General features: G+C 39.1%; 1 protein-coding gene across 3 annotated transcripts in view; it reads left to right on the top strand.

Moving 5' to 3' along the window:
- LOC136828830 (WD repeat-containing protein 44) overlaps positions 1-18068 on the top strand; it is a 200460-nt gene that overhangs the window by 142026 nt on the left and 40366 nt on the right. Inside the window, exons 1-6 of one of the 3 annotated variants that reach the window (XM_067087087.1) lie at positions 1398-1631; positions 8585-8666; positions 8936-9043; positions 9643-9801; positions 14400-14642; positions 17039-17192. In XM_067087087.1, coding sequence (XP_066943188.1) covers positions 1561-1631; positions 8585-8666; positions 8936-9043; positions 9643-9801; positions 14400-14642; positions 17039-17192 — 817 coding nt within the window. In that variant the 5' untranslated portion in view covers positions 1398-1560. Of the gene's footprint in view, positions 1-1397; positions 1632-8584; positions 8667-8935; positions 9044-9642; positions 9802-14399; positions 14643-17038; positions 17193-18068 lie in introns of those variants that run through there. The other 2 variants (XM_067087088.1, XM_067087089.1) reach the window with 2 other exon arrangements.

Raw genomic sequence — 18068 nt, 5'->3', positions numbered from 1 at the left:
CTATTGAAAAGCCCCTTTTTTCTGCTCATTAGATTTTATAAGTTTTGTATTTAAGGAAAACGAAAAGACGTCCATATAGTGCCAATGACGGTATGATTATTTTACCTGCAAAGACGTAAATGTATTTATGTATGCAAAATTATGTCTTCCTTTTAATGTATATAAAGAATAGATAAATAAGACTGGAAGGCATTCTTTTTGCTCACCGGTTTTTAAAAAAAAAATTCAAGAAAACCGGTAAACAGTGCAGTATGCTACCATGGAAGGCATGATGGTGTTACCTGCTCACAGAAAAAATTAGCATACTGTAATCTACAGCACCGCATGATCAGATTGGAACTCCGAACGCTTCCTGGTGCGGTATACTCTATATATATTTTTTTCTTTTTCTTACACTGTACGCATTACCCTTTCAACAAGTGCTACAACATCCAACTTTCTCGCTTTAAACCAATCAGTCATCGTTAATTCTCAGGTTTTTATGTCATATCAGTAACGTGTATAGGTTGCAAACCCCATACGTACAGCCATAGGATGACTTTCACTTTACACGGAGCAGCAAGAGTACAATTACTTCATTTTCTTGGAGCCGCAGAGGAGTGGCAAAGCATTGTTGCCAATGGCCTTTAGAAAAGAGGCCATTTAATGGGACATATCCTCCCCTAAGGAGTACACAACCCTTCAACAAATATGGACACTTCTATTCCTTAAGGTTTAATTATGCTGTACTGTACTGCAGACCACTGATCCTTCCCAGGTTACCAATGCCCGTGTTGTGCCGCTTACTATTTATAACGTGTTACCACTCAGTTTCATACACACACACACACACACACACACACACACACACACACACACACACACACACACACACACACACACACACACATATATATATATATATATATATATATATATATATATATATATATATATATATATATATATATATATATATATATTAAATTGAGTCATGTCGTCATAAAAATCGGCTCTGTAGGTGGCTTTACACTTTCCTACTATGGAAGTCGTTTGGCTGTTATTTTACGTTTTATTAGGATTCAGTTTGTGTTTGCTCGTTTGCGTGTGTGTATAGGTATATGTATCTCGAGTTCTGTTGACAAGCGATGAAGTCTATCCTTACACTGAGTCTTAGAAGATTACCAAGGAAATGCATTAATAAACGAAATTCCAGGCATTGAATGGCATTAAACATAGTGATGATAATGTCCTGTAGAACATAAACAGGATAGTCGCAAGCGTGTATCAATCACACGTTTATCAACGCCTGCAACAAATGGCGACATATTTGTTAACTGATTTAATGACAGCTACCGGCAAATACATCGATACCACAGGGCATGAATGAATTGAAACGAGGCGCTGAATGACGTCAGAAGGCGACGACCAATCACGAACGGAATTTCAACGTAAACAATGATGGCTGATCTGAGCCATCAGCTGACGTAGTAGTAGGACGAAGGGTGGGCTTGGTTGTCAGGCATATTACTAGCACCAATGGTGTCCAATAACTGATAATTAACCCTTAACGACCCAGTTATGTCATCGGAAAGCGAAGTCGATGAATTTTATGATGCCTGTGATACCACACCGCATCGACTGACGGGCAGGTGAGGAGTATATAGCTGTCAAGGGCCAGGTCTGACTTAAACCAGGCGAGGTAGCTCCCGATATAGCATAAGTTGCTGAAGATCTCACCGCATGCTTGTTATTCATTTTCCAAGCCTGCTTTTCATTTTAGACAAACTAGCCGTTTACTATAGCATGGGCTGCCCAAGCCTACTTGTGAGATTTACTTGGCATACCTCGCCAGGGTAATCTCGTGTCCTAACTTGTGTCTGTTAGTAGACAAACCTTAGATACTTCATATCTCAATCAAATAGCCTTTGGTGGCCACCAACTCAGGCATAGGCTAACGTTTATGGACAGGTTCGAGTTGCGTTAGAGGCTTGGGGCTCTAATTAGTATAATAGCCTATATGTTGACTGGCCAGTTTTATCTTTATATTACATGTGAAGGGTATGTTTGAGGGCGTGACGATTTATCACACTCAAATTTAATGTCTCCTTCTCCACATCTTCCACAACTTAATACCTCACCCATTCCAAGTTGAAACTGAAGAGTACTACTGCAGACTGGTTTCCACCAGGCACTGGCTGGAATATTGGTAGAACTATAGGGTAGCTCCGCGTCGCCGATGGCACTATAACTTGACTTTTTTACAGTTTTTTGTTTGCTAATTATGAATTTACCTTTCATTTTTGGCGCTCGAGTCTAATTAACCTGTAATTAACCCCCGAAGTCCATCCAACAAGGGGTTTCCATACGCGATATTCACAAGACTGAGCACGGGTACGTCTGTTGCGAACGGTTCATATCCTGTCCGGCAAGTGCAATAACTTGTTAACATATGGGTACCCCCCCTCCCCGGGCCAGTACCAAACACGGCGAAGGGACATTCCATTTGGCCACAACAAACATGCACCGCCAGTATCAGAACCCCTAAAAGTGTAGAAAAAACCAGTTGAAAAGGTAAAAACGGGCGCAGAGCTAATATATAGAATTACCGGAATATTTACCGCCTTTGGCTTACTTTTGTATTTATATTTCTCATTTATTTTTAGGGTATTTACCATCTTTTGCTTATGCTTTTGCTATTTACCATCTTCAGCATATGCTTTTGCTTTCATCCCCAAGGTACTGAATACGGCGCCCCAGACAGGTGAAGTAGTAGTATTCAGTGTTACCCATTTCAGTCCACCTTAGCCTTTTTCGCTTGCCAGCTTTTCCCAATCTAATGCCAGTCCTCCTAAATCTAATTTTACCACAATTGAACATCTGTCCCCCTCCGTTTTCCTCAATCACCCACAGTGTCATAACCCTAATTTTTCACTTTTGATTCAGATGCTTCATATAACATTAATAGCTTGCAGACTTGCAGATTCTTCGGCAGTTGGTGATTTATCATGCGTAGCTTGTTTTCATACATCTAGTCTCTTTGCTTATTTACCTGATTCTTTTTTAAGAATTGCCTTTTTCTGTGGAATTTATGTCAGCAAATCAGAATTCAGAGATTCAAATTAGAATTTTATATGATAACATGTGTGTTTAAATAGATTGGAAGACTTTACACTGGGGGTTATGATTAGAGTTGGTTAATTTGCTAATTATCAATCTGATAATCCAACCCAAATCAATCCAGTGTGAATATGAGATTTTCCTATGTTTTAATGTGTTCTTTGAACATTTATGAGGTTCATTTTATAAGTAAATAATTAGTTTTGGAGGTACTGGACCCTTATGTTCTACAGTTTGTGGGACCACAGTGAGGAAGAAGGGTTTTTGGGTGGGGGAAACCACAAAACAAGTGGAATACAAGGATGGATTTAACCTAACCTAACCTGGGGGACCAGATCCACACCTAGCCGGGTGGAGCTTCGCCCCTTCTGTGTCCATCAAACCTAACCTAGCTGAGGGGCTGCACCTGTATCTAGCAGAAGGCTCCAACCCCCACCCCCCAACCCCTGCCTAATCAGACTTGGGTACTGTAAATTAAAATAGTAGGGTTATGATCTAACCTACCTGGGGCATTAAGGCCTTACCTAGACCAGGAGACTTTGCACACCTGGACTTTCCACCAAACCTAACCATAGGCACTGTAAATTATTATAATAGAGTTGTAATATAACCTAAAGCCTGGGATGCCAGGCCCTCATTTGGCCCACCATTAACAAAACCTAGTTAAGAGGTTCTTATATATGAATACTGTCACTTTAAAAACCTTCAATAAACCTTATCTTAATCACAATCAGGACTTGCCAAAGTATCATGGACATGCTAAAATACATCCTTGTATTTCACTCTGTATTTTCCCCCACCAAAAAACCCCAGTCTTCCACTGTGATCGCCATAGTTGCAGGATATGACATGAGGCGGGGTGCCAGTATCTCCAAAAATAGGCCTAGCCTGCAAATTTGCTATCAAAATTGTCAGAAACATTTAACCCTTAGTGGATGGATTGAGCTTCAGTGTGAAGTAAAACAGGTTTGGGGAGGTAGACGGATTGAGCTTCAGTGTGAAGCAGAATTACGCACCACTGTTATGGTAATAATGGTTCGAAACAAAGGTGCCAATACTTCTATATGCTATAAATTCACTAATGGCAACTTTTATACAGACATGAGAGTTAGGCCAGTATCAGTAATGCTTGTGACTTCAAGGGGGGGAGGTACTGCATCTCTCTCTCTCACATGAGTCTTTTTGTAAATTTGCTTGTAAATTTACGAAGGGGTTGCTGTTGTTTTTTGTTTTTGTCTTTTACAATAGTATGTTGGTTGTCAATGTAATTTTACCAAGAAAATTGCAAAGAAATATTAGAAAAAGCATGTAAAAGTAAAACAAAAGTTACTGAATCTTCCTTCTCGTAAACTTACGTGAATATTTTACAACAAATATGCAAAAAAATTGTTACTGCTTTTATTTTTGTCTGTTTTGATATTGCGTGAGCAGTAATAATAATTTTACAAAATCCAAAAAACTTATTTATTAGAAAAAACATATATAAAATGGTAAAATTTACTATTGTCTTGTATATGAGGCCCCACAAGGGGTTGTAAATAGTCATTTTCAACTTCTCGTGGAAGGTAGGGAAAATTTTTTGAATTTTTTTTTATTTATACAGTGTGAATGTACATGTCATTCTCTTTCCATTGATATAATTTTTTTTTTATTTTGCCGACCTCAAAGTTTCCCCGGTCAGGGGTGCTGCACACTGATATATTATGCCGTCCCTTAGGGATTAAAACACTTAGAACATAGTAAAATCATACTTTCAACCCCAGAGTACAACTATGGTTTACAGTATAATTTACAAACTACCAAACATTTAATAGACCTTACTGTAATCAGAATTAAAAACTTTCCAAAGTAGGCTGCCTTAGCATTGTTAGAATATATCCCTCTAGATCTGTTTCACTCAATTGTATTTTCCCTTGCCCAATAAACCCCTTTCCTAGTGTTGTCCTTTATAATTGTAGGATATAAATGGTTCCAGTACTTTTAAACTACTCATTTGTTGCGAAAGAATATCAGAAATGTTGAAGCAACAAAAAAAACCTCGTGATAAGTTAGTGTCTGCACCAAATGAACAGTGACTACAAACTGAAGGCAGTTTTTTTGAAACAGTGCTTGGATTCCAAAATTTCACCTAATCAGCAAAACGTAAGCCAATCCACTTTCAGCATTTCCTGATGAAAATAACACAACATTCCAAATGTACTGGCCATCCTCACCCACAGCACTGGGACAAACTAAATATGACCATGTTAACATAAGCAGTGTAGTGCCTTCAGTGCACTGTAGGCATTACGTGAGGTTTCTTTGCAGCATCCTTTTGGCCCCTAGCTGCAACCCCCTTTCATTCCTTTTACTGTGCCTCCATTCTTGTTCTCTTTCTTCCATCTTACTTTCCACCCTCTCCTAACGATTGATTCATAGTGCAGCTGCGAGGTTTTCCTCCTGTTCCACCTTTCAAGTCTTTTTATGTGTACTGTTAATTTCTGTTTCGGCACTGGATGACCTCATAGGCCCCAGCACTTGGCCTTTGGCCTAAATTCTATTGTATTCTATTCAGTTCTTTTCTATATAAACATGAACAAAGAACCTAGAAAAAGTCCAAGTAGATAACAACATTCATCAGTAAATGTCTTGGTAACAGTTAATTTGCTATAGATTTTAGTATAAATTTTATATTAAGGAGAATTAAGAGCATAGTGTTAAAACTTCAATGACAAATTGTGGTATTAAAGTGTAAAACAATACAGTTTATTTTACCATGTCTTAGTTGCTGTGGATAATGTTTGTTTCCAGTCCAAATAACCCATCAAGTACTCTGGTTCTGGTCATTTAGGCTGTAACATCAAAAACAATGAAAGACGTTATGTTTATGGTATTTACCATCATTATTTTATGTTTTACGTACATCCCCAAGAGGCTGGTACTAAACACGATGCCCATTTTGCACGTAAACATGCTTACGGCCTGAGGTTCGGAAACTTTACAGCGAATGATATCCAGTTGAAGTCTTGAATGGGACAGTTGAAAACAGCAAGAAAACTGTCAAAACAAAATGTTTGTTGAGTGGAATTGGAGTTCAGACTGGAAATGAACTTTTACCATTGTTGTTAGGATACGACTTTTCTCAACTTTAAGATTGGAGACCAACATAAGCTGATGTCATATGCTTAGGGTCACAGCTAACATCTTGTGCTGCCACATCTTCAGGTTTATTGTCGGCCTAATTTCAATGAGAAAAATAGAATGTAAGGATAGCTCAGGGTTTTGCAATGTTATTTTAGTTTCTCAGATTAGGAATACCTGTAGTGCTGCCAAGCAAAGTTTATTTTATTTTGGGTTTCTTTTTTATTTTTACTTCGAGTCAAAACAACACTCATCATTTCACTTTTCATTTCTAAACACGAAAAGAGTTGAAATGTTCGAAAATAAATTTGAGAGATTTAATAATTTCAGAACATCATACTCTCCTGTTTTTCAATGTGATGGACTCTTGGTGAAGAAATTTGACTACCCTGGATGAAAAATGAAAGAAGCAGCATATTAAATACCTATCCTTGACATGATAGGCAGCCCAAAATGTGACAAGCTCATGCCACTTTCCTCATTGTTGCGACTGAAGAGTGACTGAAGATAGTAACCATTCAAAAGTGCTCATTCGTTCCTACAGAAATACAAACCATCACTTTTATATAGGAGTATTCCTCAGTGCAAGCTGAAATTGGTTGTTGAAACTTGGTAACAAGGTAGTTACTGATGGATAAGGGTTTAAGTTAGGGAATACCTCACACTCACCTGCTGTTACCAAGTACTTTTTTCTTTGGCTGCTGTCAATTAAGGGCATCTTGCTGCACTCTTGCTAACTACTAAGTTGGAACTTGAGTTTGAGTATACTTTGTTTACCCATGATTCATCATGTAATGTCCATAACATTAGGAACGAAGGAGGTGGGTGAGAGTATGTTTAAGTGGATCCGTAACATTTTTGCACCCATGCGGGTTTAGTATCTGCAGCTGTTGGAAAGGTTTCGGTTGAGGGAAAAGGTGAGTAAGAGTTTGATTACCCTTTCACTCCCTTCTCACTCCCCAAACCTCTCCCTGTTCCTTCCTTGGCCGAAGGGGGTTGTTGCTTTTGGGAAGCTGAGTGACTGATATGCTTACCATTACCATGTTTACTACTTCAGTCTGCTGTTGCTGCACCTACAGGGAGCTCAGTGCTGTTGAGTCTCCAGTAGTGGTTGTCCTTCCCACAGGAGCTCTCACAGCGTTGATCCTGGCTGCTGCTCCTGCAGAGTAAAAACAAAGCTAGGAGGCACTCAAGTGGAAACTTAAGCATCTCTTAAGTGCCTTTCGGGATCCTCCTTACTGACTCGTTTCTATGATTGGGAGGTGTAGGATGGCATGGTTTGGTGGATAGAAGACAGAAACTCTTAAAAGGGGTTCCTTTGAACTCCCATCTCTGTAAATGCTTCTGTTTTCAGATGCCTCGAGGTAGAGGTGGGATTTACACCTGAAAGGAGGGCTCTTTTTAGGTGTATGGACAAAGGATTTACCTTGTCTACATGTCAGTGCTTTGGAGATGCAGGCAGATCCTTTTATGTACTTAAATCCCACCTCAACCGCCCTGCTTAGTCCTTGTGGCCGAAGGAAAAGTGATTGTGATGGTTAGTGAGAGAGGAATATTCTCCCACACACTTTCTCCCCCCATCACCACCAATTAACTATAGGCTACCTGGTTACCAATTTTTCAACAACCTATTCCAGCATGTGCTGAAGGGTACTCTGTTACATATAAAAGGCTCAGGTTTGTATACCAAGGAAAAATACAAATTACTTTTAAAACTTTTTATTATTCCTAGATATACAAACCTGAATATTTTATCATAATCCCACCTCTAACCAACCCAACATCTGTCCATATCACAAAAAATAAATGATGAATTATAGAGAGGTGAGTGGGTGGTCCCCCGCCACTCACTCACTTTCCACATTAACCACCTTGTTACTAAGCTTCATCAACTGGACTAGCTGTTCCTGAAGGTAGTGTATATCCATATATATCAATATAGTTAGGAAAAATGCAAATTAGTATCTTAAGTTTGCATTTTTTGCCTCAGTTCTGTTGAGCTCAAAGATAGTCTTCACCTCTCAAGTGGCCTAATAACACTAGCAAACCACAGCTTCAAGCAGATGGGGTTACTAAGTTTGATGGATTTTTTTCAGTTATCAAGCTTTGAGGTTTTCTCACTGCTCTTGTTTTCTTTGAATCCTACTATCTAACTAAATATTTAGAGGTGCCACAATTAAATTTGCACTTTATTTTCTTGGTTCAGTACCTTACAAATCAGTGCTTTGCTTTAGAGTGTGTGTCACATTGCTTCAGAGTGTTTGTCACATTGGGCTTTGCATAAAAGCTTTTCTCTTTGAAATTATTGTTATATTTGCATTCATACATTCAACCTATTAAAATTTTAAAAATTCTTTTTTTCTAGGGGAGACATAGGTTCGATAACAACCACCCCACAAAAAGAACAATACAAAATAGACTCTTTTCCAACTTCAGATGTGGCCGTGGTAAGTCAAGTAATATATTTATTAAGTTAAATATTTTGTAAGTAAAGCTGATTATACAATTATTGAAATTGGTGTTCTGCAAGAATTTTTATTTGTTTTTGTCATTCCAAGCTAATCATATTTAAGGTAGTGTAACCCAACGACTTTCATTCAACTTTCTATTCTCAAATGTGATACATTTTCAAATGAATTATACAGTACTTAAATATCAGTATGGGGTCCAGAGCTCATTAAGAGGAGTATTGATTATTAATTTGTTTTCTTAACAGGAAGGGGATCTACAGTTTCATTCAGAAAAGGGTGTAGGTAATGAGAATGAATCATCTCATATGTCTTCACACACCCAACCCTTTTTACATCCACTAAAAGCATTTCAGGTAGGTGCATGTGTAAGCAAATATTGGACAGCAATGTGTGAAAGTTGATTTACAGTCGACCCCCGCCTAATCGTGGTTCTGCATTCGCGGACTCACCAGTTTGCGGATTTCTCTATGGAACAAACAATACACATTATTTGCAGAAAATTTGCCTGTTTGCAGTATTTTTCACTAAGAAATATTCACTAGTTACTATATTTTCATATTTTCATAACTACAGGTAAATGCATTTTTTTGTGAAAAAACTATTAAAATACTTGGGTAAAGGCATTTTTGGAGGGCTTCTTTTTGTGTTTGAACTATCAAAATAGGCATTTCTAAGAGTTTTTAGAGGGGTTTTAAGTATTGGTGGATTTTTGCTATTCGCGGGGCGTTGTGGTACACGTCCCCCGTGAATACCGGGGGTCAACTGTTTATATCCAGAATTTTTTAACATAGTTACATCAAAGTAGCAAACTCGGTTCGTAAGTAGAAGTAGTTTTAATACAAGACGTTACAATTTTATGTGGATTTTAAGTTCATGTGTTTATAAGTATGTCAGTGAAGGAATACTCTATAAAGAACATAAAAGAAATGTCATGGATGTTTGTATTTTTCAGCTAACTAAAGAACAAAAGGGAAGTGAAGATGTGAAACTTGAAATATCTCCTGCTGGATTGGAGAAAGAGGAACAGGGTAGCTTAAGTGGAATAAGTGTTGGAAAACACGATGTTGAAGAATCTAGTAGCGCATGTAGTGGTTCACTTCTGGGTAACCTGGTAAGTTTATCTTGCTACTGTTATGTAGTGAACCTTGACTTACTCTGCTCTTTTCTCCAGTTTTGGCTTTACTGCAACACTGTATATAACACGGTTTTTTCTGAGTGATTATAGGTAGCTATGAAACACTATCTTAGGATTGTGTATTTTGAAAACAAAATGAAACAAGTCTGAAAACAGGTTATTTTCGGCACAAAGTTAGTCAGCTCTTATGGCTCATTTGTATTCGAAAGTGCTGAAAAAATTGAATTTGCATAATCCAAAGGTTTAAGATTAAATCTGCTCTGTAAGTTGGTCATCAGTGCCTCAAATAACTTATTAACATATGTAACCTCATAAACCATTACTTAAAATTATCCCTTTCATGCAAGTAACTTATGAACATTGGATACCCACCAACTATCATTTAAGATTAGCCATTTTCCTCAAATATTGCATTAACAATATTACTGTACTTAGAATTGCCATTTTCCTCAAATAACTCATTAACTTTTGTTACTCCACAAACAATTACAGTACTTAAGATTAGCCATTTCCCAAAAATAACCCGTCAGTGTTTGTTACCACACAAAACCATTACATAAAATTAGCTCTTTTTGTGTGCCATGAATTTTTATATAACTGCTTACCAAGTAATTACATAACTATTAGTTTCTATTAACCAGCAGCTGGAATTTTGAAATTCGCGGCAGCACTACTTTTGTTTTGGCTAGGCGAGTGACCCCGCCCACTTTTGGGGTAAGAGAGGAACCAGCTTAGCAAACGAGCTCAATATGTTTCTGCTGGCTGATGGCTGTGGTTACAGTGATGGGCAGCAGCGGTTTTTTTTAATTCTCTTCTCTTTTGATCGTGGATCATTGGTGAAGTATTTGCTTTATGGTAGCCTTTTTGGCACAATTAGTTAATGTCAGGTTTTCTCCGAAGACTAGTATTACCGATTTTGACAATTATTTGGATTTTCTTTGACTCGACTTGTTAGCATGTCCGACTTGGGCCCTCAAAGTGTTGGGTATTGCAGTAATGGCTGCAATACGAGACACTTCCACTTTTGGGAGCGTTGGGAAGCAAGAGGAGCGGAGAGTTGGATTGTTCACGTACTAAAAGAAGGCTATTCAATCCCATTTCTGAAGAAACCCCTTAAGCAACAAGCCTGTTTTGTTAACAACCTACTCATCAAACTCCAAGAAGTTTTCAGCCCTCTCCCAAGAAGTGACAGCTCTCTTCAAAAAAGTAGTAGTCTAACTAGTTGAGGACACCTCCTCTCCAGGGGTCTACAAAGCCTCGGGGGGCTGGAGGCCAGTTCTGGATGTAAGTGCCCTGAACTTGTACGTACAGAAAACAAAATTCAAGATGGGGACGTCCCAGTCCGTCCTTGCATCCATTCATCGGGAAGATTGGATGATCTCGATAGACATGAAAGACGCCTAATTCCATGCCCCAGTTCATCAGGACTCGAGGAAGTTTTTAAGGTTTGTATTCTAGCACAAAGTATACCAGTTCAGAGCCCTTTGCTTCGGTCTGTTGACGGCCCCACAGGTATTCATGCGTGTTCTCGCTCCATTGGCAGAATGGTTACATCTGATGGGGTCAACGTTTTGTTGTATCTCGACGATTGGCTTATTCGCACCCAGTCGAAGGAAAAATGTGCAGAGGACCTTCACAAGACCCTTCTTCCACCCAGGATTTGGGCCTCTTGTTAAATTTCCAAAAATCTTAACTGATTCCTCCTCAGGAGGTAGCTTATTTGGGGATGAGGATAAACTCTCGGAGTTTTCGGGTTTTTCCCTCCCCCCAAAGGATAAACTCCTGCCTTCAGAGGATAAACAAATTTCTTGCCCTTCAGTCCTGTCCTGCGAACAGTTGAATGAGCCTGTTGGGGACTCGTCCATGGATCAGTTCGTGTCCCTAGGAAGGCTACACATGAGGAACTTAAAGCTCTTTCTGAAAGTCAATAAAGAAAAGATTCTTTTGTTTTTCCGACATTGAAGGAAATAAAAGAAGATCCGGCTCGATGGAGTTCAAGAGACAAGCTCTCTCAAGGGAAGTCGCTTCTCCCTCTGAACCTCGACCAAGTGTTTTATTCAGACGCGTCAGACCTAGGTTGGGGAGCCCTCCTGGGAGACAAAGAAGTTTCAGGCCTGTGGACTTCAGAACAGATGAAGTATCACATCAACATAAAGGAATTGACAGCAATTCACTGGGGATTGCAAGCGTTTGCATCGGAGGTGTCCGGGAAGACAGTGTCCTTCCACTCACTCGGACAACACCATGGCTCTATCTTATATAAGAAAACAAGGGGGAACTCATTTTTTCTCCCTTTGCCAAGCAGCAAGAGCCCTTCTCATTTGGGCGGATCAGAATCAAACCCAGATCCTAACCAGGTTTATTCAAGGAAAATTCAACATTTTAGCAGACGAACTCTGCTGTCGAAAACAAGTTCTTCCACGGAGTGGACTGTAGACCCTCTCGTTTGCATAGAGTTGTGGAGGCTGTGGAAAAGGCCGATTCTAGATCTGTTTGCGACTGCAAAGAACCATTGTCTCCCCCTGTATTGTTCACCAGGGCCAGATCCACAAGCTTGGGCGACAAATGCGATGCTTTTAGATTGGTCGAACATGGACCTTTATGCCTTCCCCCCATTCAAGGTGGTGAGAGAAGTGTTAAACAAGTGCCGGAATCATCGGAATGTAAAGATGACATCAGTAGCCCCATTCTGGCCAGCCTGAGAATGGTTCCCGGACTTGGTGGAACTTCTCATGGATTTTCCAAGGCTATTGCCTCAAAAACCCAGTCTACTCAGACAACCACATTTTAGAAGGTTCCGTCAAGGACTGTTCACTCTGGGCCTAACTGCATTCAGACTGTCTACAGATTGGTTTGAGCAAAAGGGTTTTCAAAGGCACTTGCAGACGCTATTGCTTGTTGTAGAAGGCATTCCTCGAGCAAAGTTTACCAAGTCAAGTGGACAGTCTTCTGTGACTGGTGCAGGAGAAACAACATCTCGTCTTCCAAGACATCTGTAGCGGAAATAGGTGATTTCCTACTGTATTTGAAGTCTACCAGAGTCCTTTCTACCTCAACCATTAAAGGCTACAGAGCAATTTTGAGTTCTGTATTTAGTCATAGGGGTTTAAATCTCTCCACTAATAAGGATCTTTCTGATCTCAAGTCATTCTACACAACCAAATTGAAAGAAGATAAGCTAGTGGCTGTTGCAACCACGTTTTGAACCTATGCAATCTACCTCCTTAAGGGACTTACTAGGAAGACTCTGTTCCTAGTAGCGTTAGCGACTGCCAAGAGAGTAAGTGAGCTTCAAGCTTTTGATAAAAAGATTGGATTCTGTCAAGGTAATGCCTTTGCTCATTTACCTTGGGATTCTTAGCTAAGAATGAGTCCCCTGCCAACCCCTGGCATTGCTCATTCATTATTAATATTTAATAGATATTCTAGGTCTGGAGGATGTGGAGAGAACCCTTTGGCCTGTAAGTGCATTGAAATACTATCTACTGAGAACAGAAAAGATCCATGGGCTGTTGAGCAACTTAGGTGCTCAGTAAAGGATCCTTCTTGCCCCTTTTTGAAAAATGCCATGACATTTTTTGAGGATCGAGGATACATTAGTGAAAGTTAAAGCACATGGCTTTTAGGCATAATTTGTCTATTTCCTTTATTATACGAACAACGTTTTGGAAATGCAAATCGGTGTTTGCAGCTCATTATTTGCGTGGCATTTAAATTATAAAAATTGCAGTACCTTGGGTCCCATTTCGATTGCTGGTATGGTGTTGGGAGAAGGAGTGTAGGAAGTCTTTCTTCATCCTTCCTATTTTTTCGCCTTGACTCATGGTGTCGAGTTGTAGGGGAGCCTGGGAGTACTTGGTATTTGGAGTGCTCACCAGTTTTTATCCATAAATGGTTGGGTAATTGTATGCTGTAATGTTTGGCTATAGGCGATTGTGTTTTTTTTTTTTTTTTTTTACATAAAAGAGTGAATCTGTTAACAGGAGATGATAGTTTTTATCGATGTAGGAACAGCCCACAGTTAATGATTATGGTTTATATTTTCCTAAATATACAAACTCGAAGTCTTGTATCATATTACCACCTCAAACCATCCCTGCAGTTGACTTACTGTCAGGTTACTGTACTTGAACAACTAAACCAACTTTGCTGAAGGTATATCCATGCAAAAGACTTCAGGTCAGTATATCCATGAAAATTGCAAATTATTCTCAGCATGTGAAGAAGTATATCACAAGCTGAAAAGATAACAGAATACAATTATTTCACTACTAAGTTAAAAATTTTAGAATATAAACTGTACTTGAATCCCTTAAAAGTAGGTTTTCTTGCAGAGTTAAGTGTCGGTGACTTGTTACATTTCCATGTAAACTACAGTAATGCACACTTGGAGTGAGAGCATCACACTGTATTACAAATTTTCAATATTTTATACTTTATAGGTATGCTCAGATTTGACAAAGGATGATTTTAATTTTGAAGAATTCTACATGATCCACAATAATGTATGCTTTATTACTGTTTACTGTTATCTTATGTAATTCCTGACTGCTCTGTATTTTATTTTGTTTAAGGGTGATGACGATGATGATGAGACAGCTCCAAGAGTTCGTTCGGGTGGGCGACGACGCACAAGGCATAGGGAGGTGCGCAAGCAAATGCAAAGGGAAGACGATGATCCTCCATTCCCTCCCTCACCTGCAGGTAGTCAGTCTTCATCCTTGGATGGGGTGTACCCACCTGAAAGGACTTCGCATCCTTTCCGTGTAGTAGAACATGATACTGCAAGTGTATACAGTTCAGTTTCATTGGGGAAGGTAAGATATGAGGCATTATAATCTACAGTCAGAGAAAAGTAATATTTCATCATTTAAAGATTTTTCACTTTCAGTTATCAGTTTTTAAATTGATATAGTGATATGTAGATATGGATTACTTATAGTGAAAGCTAATCCAGTCGTTGGAACAAGGCAACAATTGTAAGTGTGTGGGTGTGGACCCAGTTCTTCCACAGATATCATCACTTTTTCTTCAGTTGATTTGCTAAACAGGAGTTTAATGCTTTTCTTCACCATGGCTATTGTTGAAGCATACCGAAGTATTTATATTGATATTAGAGAGTTTTGATCCTTGCCCTCCTAGGCTTCCCTTGGAGACTTTATAGGTGATTATTGCGAAAGTTGCGTTGGTGTTTTGTGGTAATGCTATCACAGGGCTCAACCTCTTAGGCCTGAGTTATCAATGACTGTTTATATGTACTGCTCACATGCATACCGAGGTGCTGACTTTTCCAAATACAGATGGAGGAGTGTGTGTGTATGTATGTACCCTATACACAATTAAATTTATCTTTTGGGTTGAAAAATAAAAAATGAGAAATTAGAGTAAAAGTATAAATGAGAATAGTATGAAATTTTTAGTAAAAAAACTGAAAAGAGTGTGTGTGTGTGTGTGTGTTATAGGCTTTTAAGTAAGCAATACCTCAGCTCTCTCTCTCTCTCTCTCTCTCTCTCTCTCTCTCTCTCTCTCTCTCTCTCTCTCTCTCTCTCTCTCTCTCTCTCTCTCCATTCTCCATACTGTATCTCTTCTCTGTTTTTTGCTTTGTGCTTGATGTATTTCATTACAAGTTACAGTACAATACTGTACATATCCTTTAATAAAATGTGGAAAGGATAATTGTAAAAACATGAAACAAAAAAAGCTCCAGCGAAGTCAGATGCCTCCTACCCCTCTCCACCCATCCCACACTGCAGTGCCACCCCCTCCCAGCCAGAGAAACTCCTTCCCTGCTCTACCCAAACTCCTTCCCTGCTCCACCCACCTTCCAAAACCCCCGTAGAGGAGTAGTGCTGTCAGGGCACTCACAGGGTAGGCATTACTAGAGGTTCTTTGCAGTTTTCCTTCGGCCCCTATCTGCAACCCCTTTGATCCCTTTTACTATACCTCCATTCATATCATCTTTCTTCCATCCTGCTGTCCACCTTCTCCGAACAATTATTTCATAGTGCAACTGCGAGGTTTTCTTCCTGTTAAACCTTTCAAACCTTTCTACTCTCAGTTTCCTTTCAAGCACTGAATGACCTCATAGGTCCCTTTGGCCTAAACTCTATACTGTACAGTATTCCATTCCATTCCACTTTCTAAAACAACCCTCTCTCTGAGTGAGTTCCTCTACACAGCCTTACTGCCCCTCCTCTCCCATGGTGCCCAGCCATCGTATCCCCCCCCCCCCTTTGGAAATTTCTCAGGGCCTACCTCTCCCCCAAACCCTTTCTCAGTCTCTTCATAAGTGTAAGCAGTGTTACCAACATTTTACTTAGGCTATTCAGCATTGCCAACCATTGGAGAGTGGTTTTTCTAAATTTTTGAAATTTATATATATTATATGCATCTTTGGTCTCGGGTCTGGTGCTGTTGGATAATGTTGAGTGTTGTAAATGAAGATCTGGAGAGTTGAGGGATCGCTGTACTTATCTCTGTCATTTTTTCATTCATGTTACTGAGAAAGGGAAAACTGACTTTTACATCCTCCTCCTATACAGCCTGGCACAAAGGTGCAGGTTACCCACCTTATTATTAAAAAAACTGAGAGAGTGTGTGTTTGTGTTATAGGCTTTAATGTAAGCAATACCTCAGTTGTTTCTCTCTCTCTCTCTCTCTCTCTCTCTCTCTCTCTCTCTCTCTCTCTCTCTCTCTCTCTCTCTCTCTCTCTCTCAACTAATACTGCAAAGCTTGCACTGGACATAAGCATCTAATCCAGATCACCAGTAAAGTCTCAGAGGTAGGGGAAGGAGCAGCTCTCAACTCCCTAGTCAGGAACTGATGAATTCTGAGTCTTTGCCACAAACTCAGTGAACAACAAGAGTGAGAGTAATCTTTTGAATTTGATTGTGATATGAGAGGCCATGCAACTTTCCAGGATACTTTGCCAAAGTGAGGGCCAGCAGAAAACTATAGTTTTGAGAAAGATCTGTAACAAAGGGCTGCCTCATTGTCTTTTATGGTGCATGAGGGGTTTTGACATGGGAGTAGGTGGTATTATGCTACACATTTACCTACCATCTTACCCAGCATTAACAACCAATATCCAGCTGGTGCGGGGAATATACCTACATAAAATAGGAGGATTTGTATTTTTGCAGAACTAGTTACATGTAATATTACAGGCACATGAAAGTGTAGAGGCATACCAAATTTAATGTTCCTTTTTCAGGTTGGAAAAATACTAGCAGGCATGGAAGCTTTAACTATACAGGAAGGCCAGCTAACACCAACCTCAGAATCATTTCCTGAAAATAAACCTCTTGATCATCTAAAAGCTGTTCCTTCTAAAGATATAATCTCTACAGGAAAACTATCAAATGCAGGTAAGTTATGTTTTTTGTTTTACATTTTTAATCAGGTCTGGTGTTTGTGATCGAAACTAAGCCAGAGTTATTTAACTGTGTTCATAATACCATAAGGACAATTCATTAACTTGGATAATATGCTTAGGTGATTTTCCCTGGTAAGTGGTGTTACACTTTAGGATAGGATGCAAATTCCTTTCTGGCACCATTACATCAATATGCTCGTACAATGATTAACTTCTTATCTTACTGTGATTATGTAGATCACTCACTGTGTGACATTAGCTGAGAGATAGTTGTAAAATGATCTGACATCATTCTTCCAGGTAAGTAGAACATTACAAATAAAAGTTGCCTCTTTTCACACCATCATATATTCTGTCATTCCTTCTGTCATCATAGATGATTCTCAAGTGGAAAAAGAAATAACCCCATTTAAATATAATATCTTTTGCTCTTTCTCTCCTCATTACTCCGCTAATTACTGCTTATACAAAAAAAAACTGCCTATCAAGTAGTAGTTGCCACCAGAAGTACAGTCGACCCCCGCCTATTCGCGGTTCTAGATTCGCGGACTCTCCTATTCACAGATTTCTCTGTGGAACATATATACACATTATTCGCAGAAAATTCGCCTATTCATGGTATTTTTCATAGAGAAATATTCACACATTACTGTATTTTCATATAATTTTTGTGACTAAATGCACTTTTTGTAGTAAAATTATTACAGTGTTTAGGTATAAGTATTTTTAGAGGTTTTTTGATGTTTTGAACAATCAGAAATAAGCAGTTATAAGCATTTTTAGAGGGGTTGTAAGTATTTGTGGATTTTAGCTTTTTGCGGGGAGTAGTGGTACATGTCCCCCCGGAATACCAGGGTCAACTGTACAT

Source organism: Macrobrachium rosenbergii, chromosome 43 (genome assembly GCF_040412425.1).
Source record: "Macrobrachium rosenbergii isolate ZJJX-2024 chromosome 43, ASM4041242v1, whole genome shotgun sequence".
NCBI lineage: Eukaryota > Metazoa > Arthropoda > Malacostraca > Decapoda > Palaemonidae > Macrobrachium > Macrobrachium rosenbergii.
Note: the sequence above shows the minus strand (reverse complement) of the source record. Positions and strands in the feature narration are given on the sequence as shown.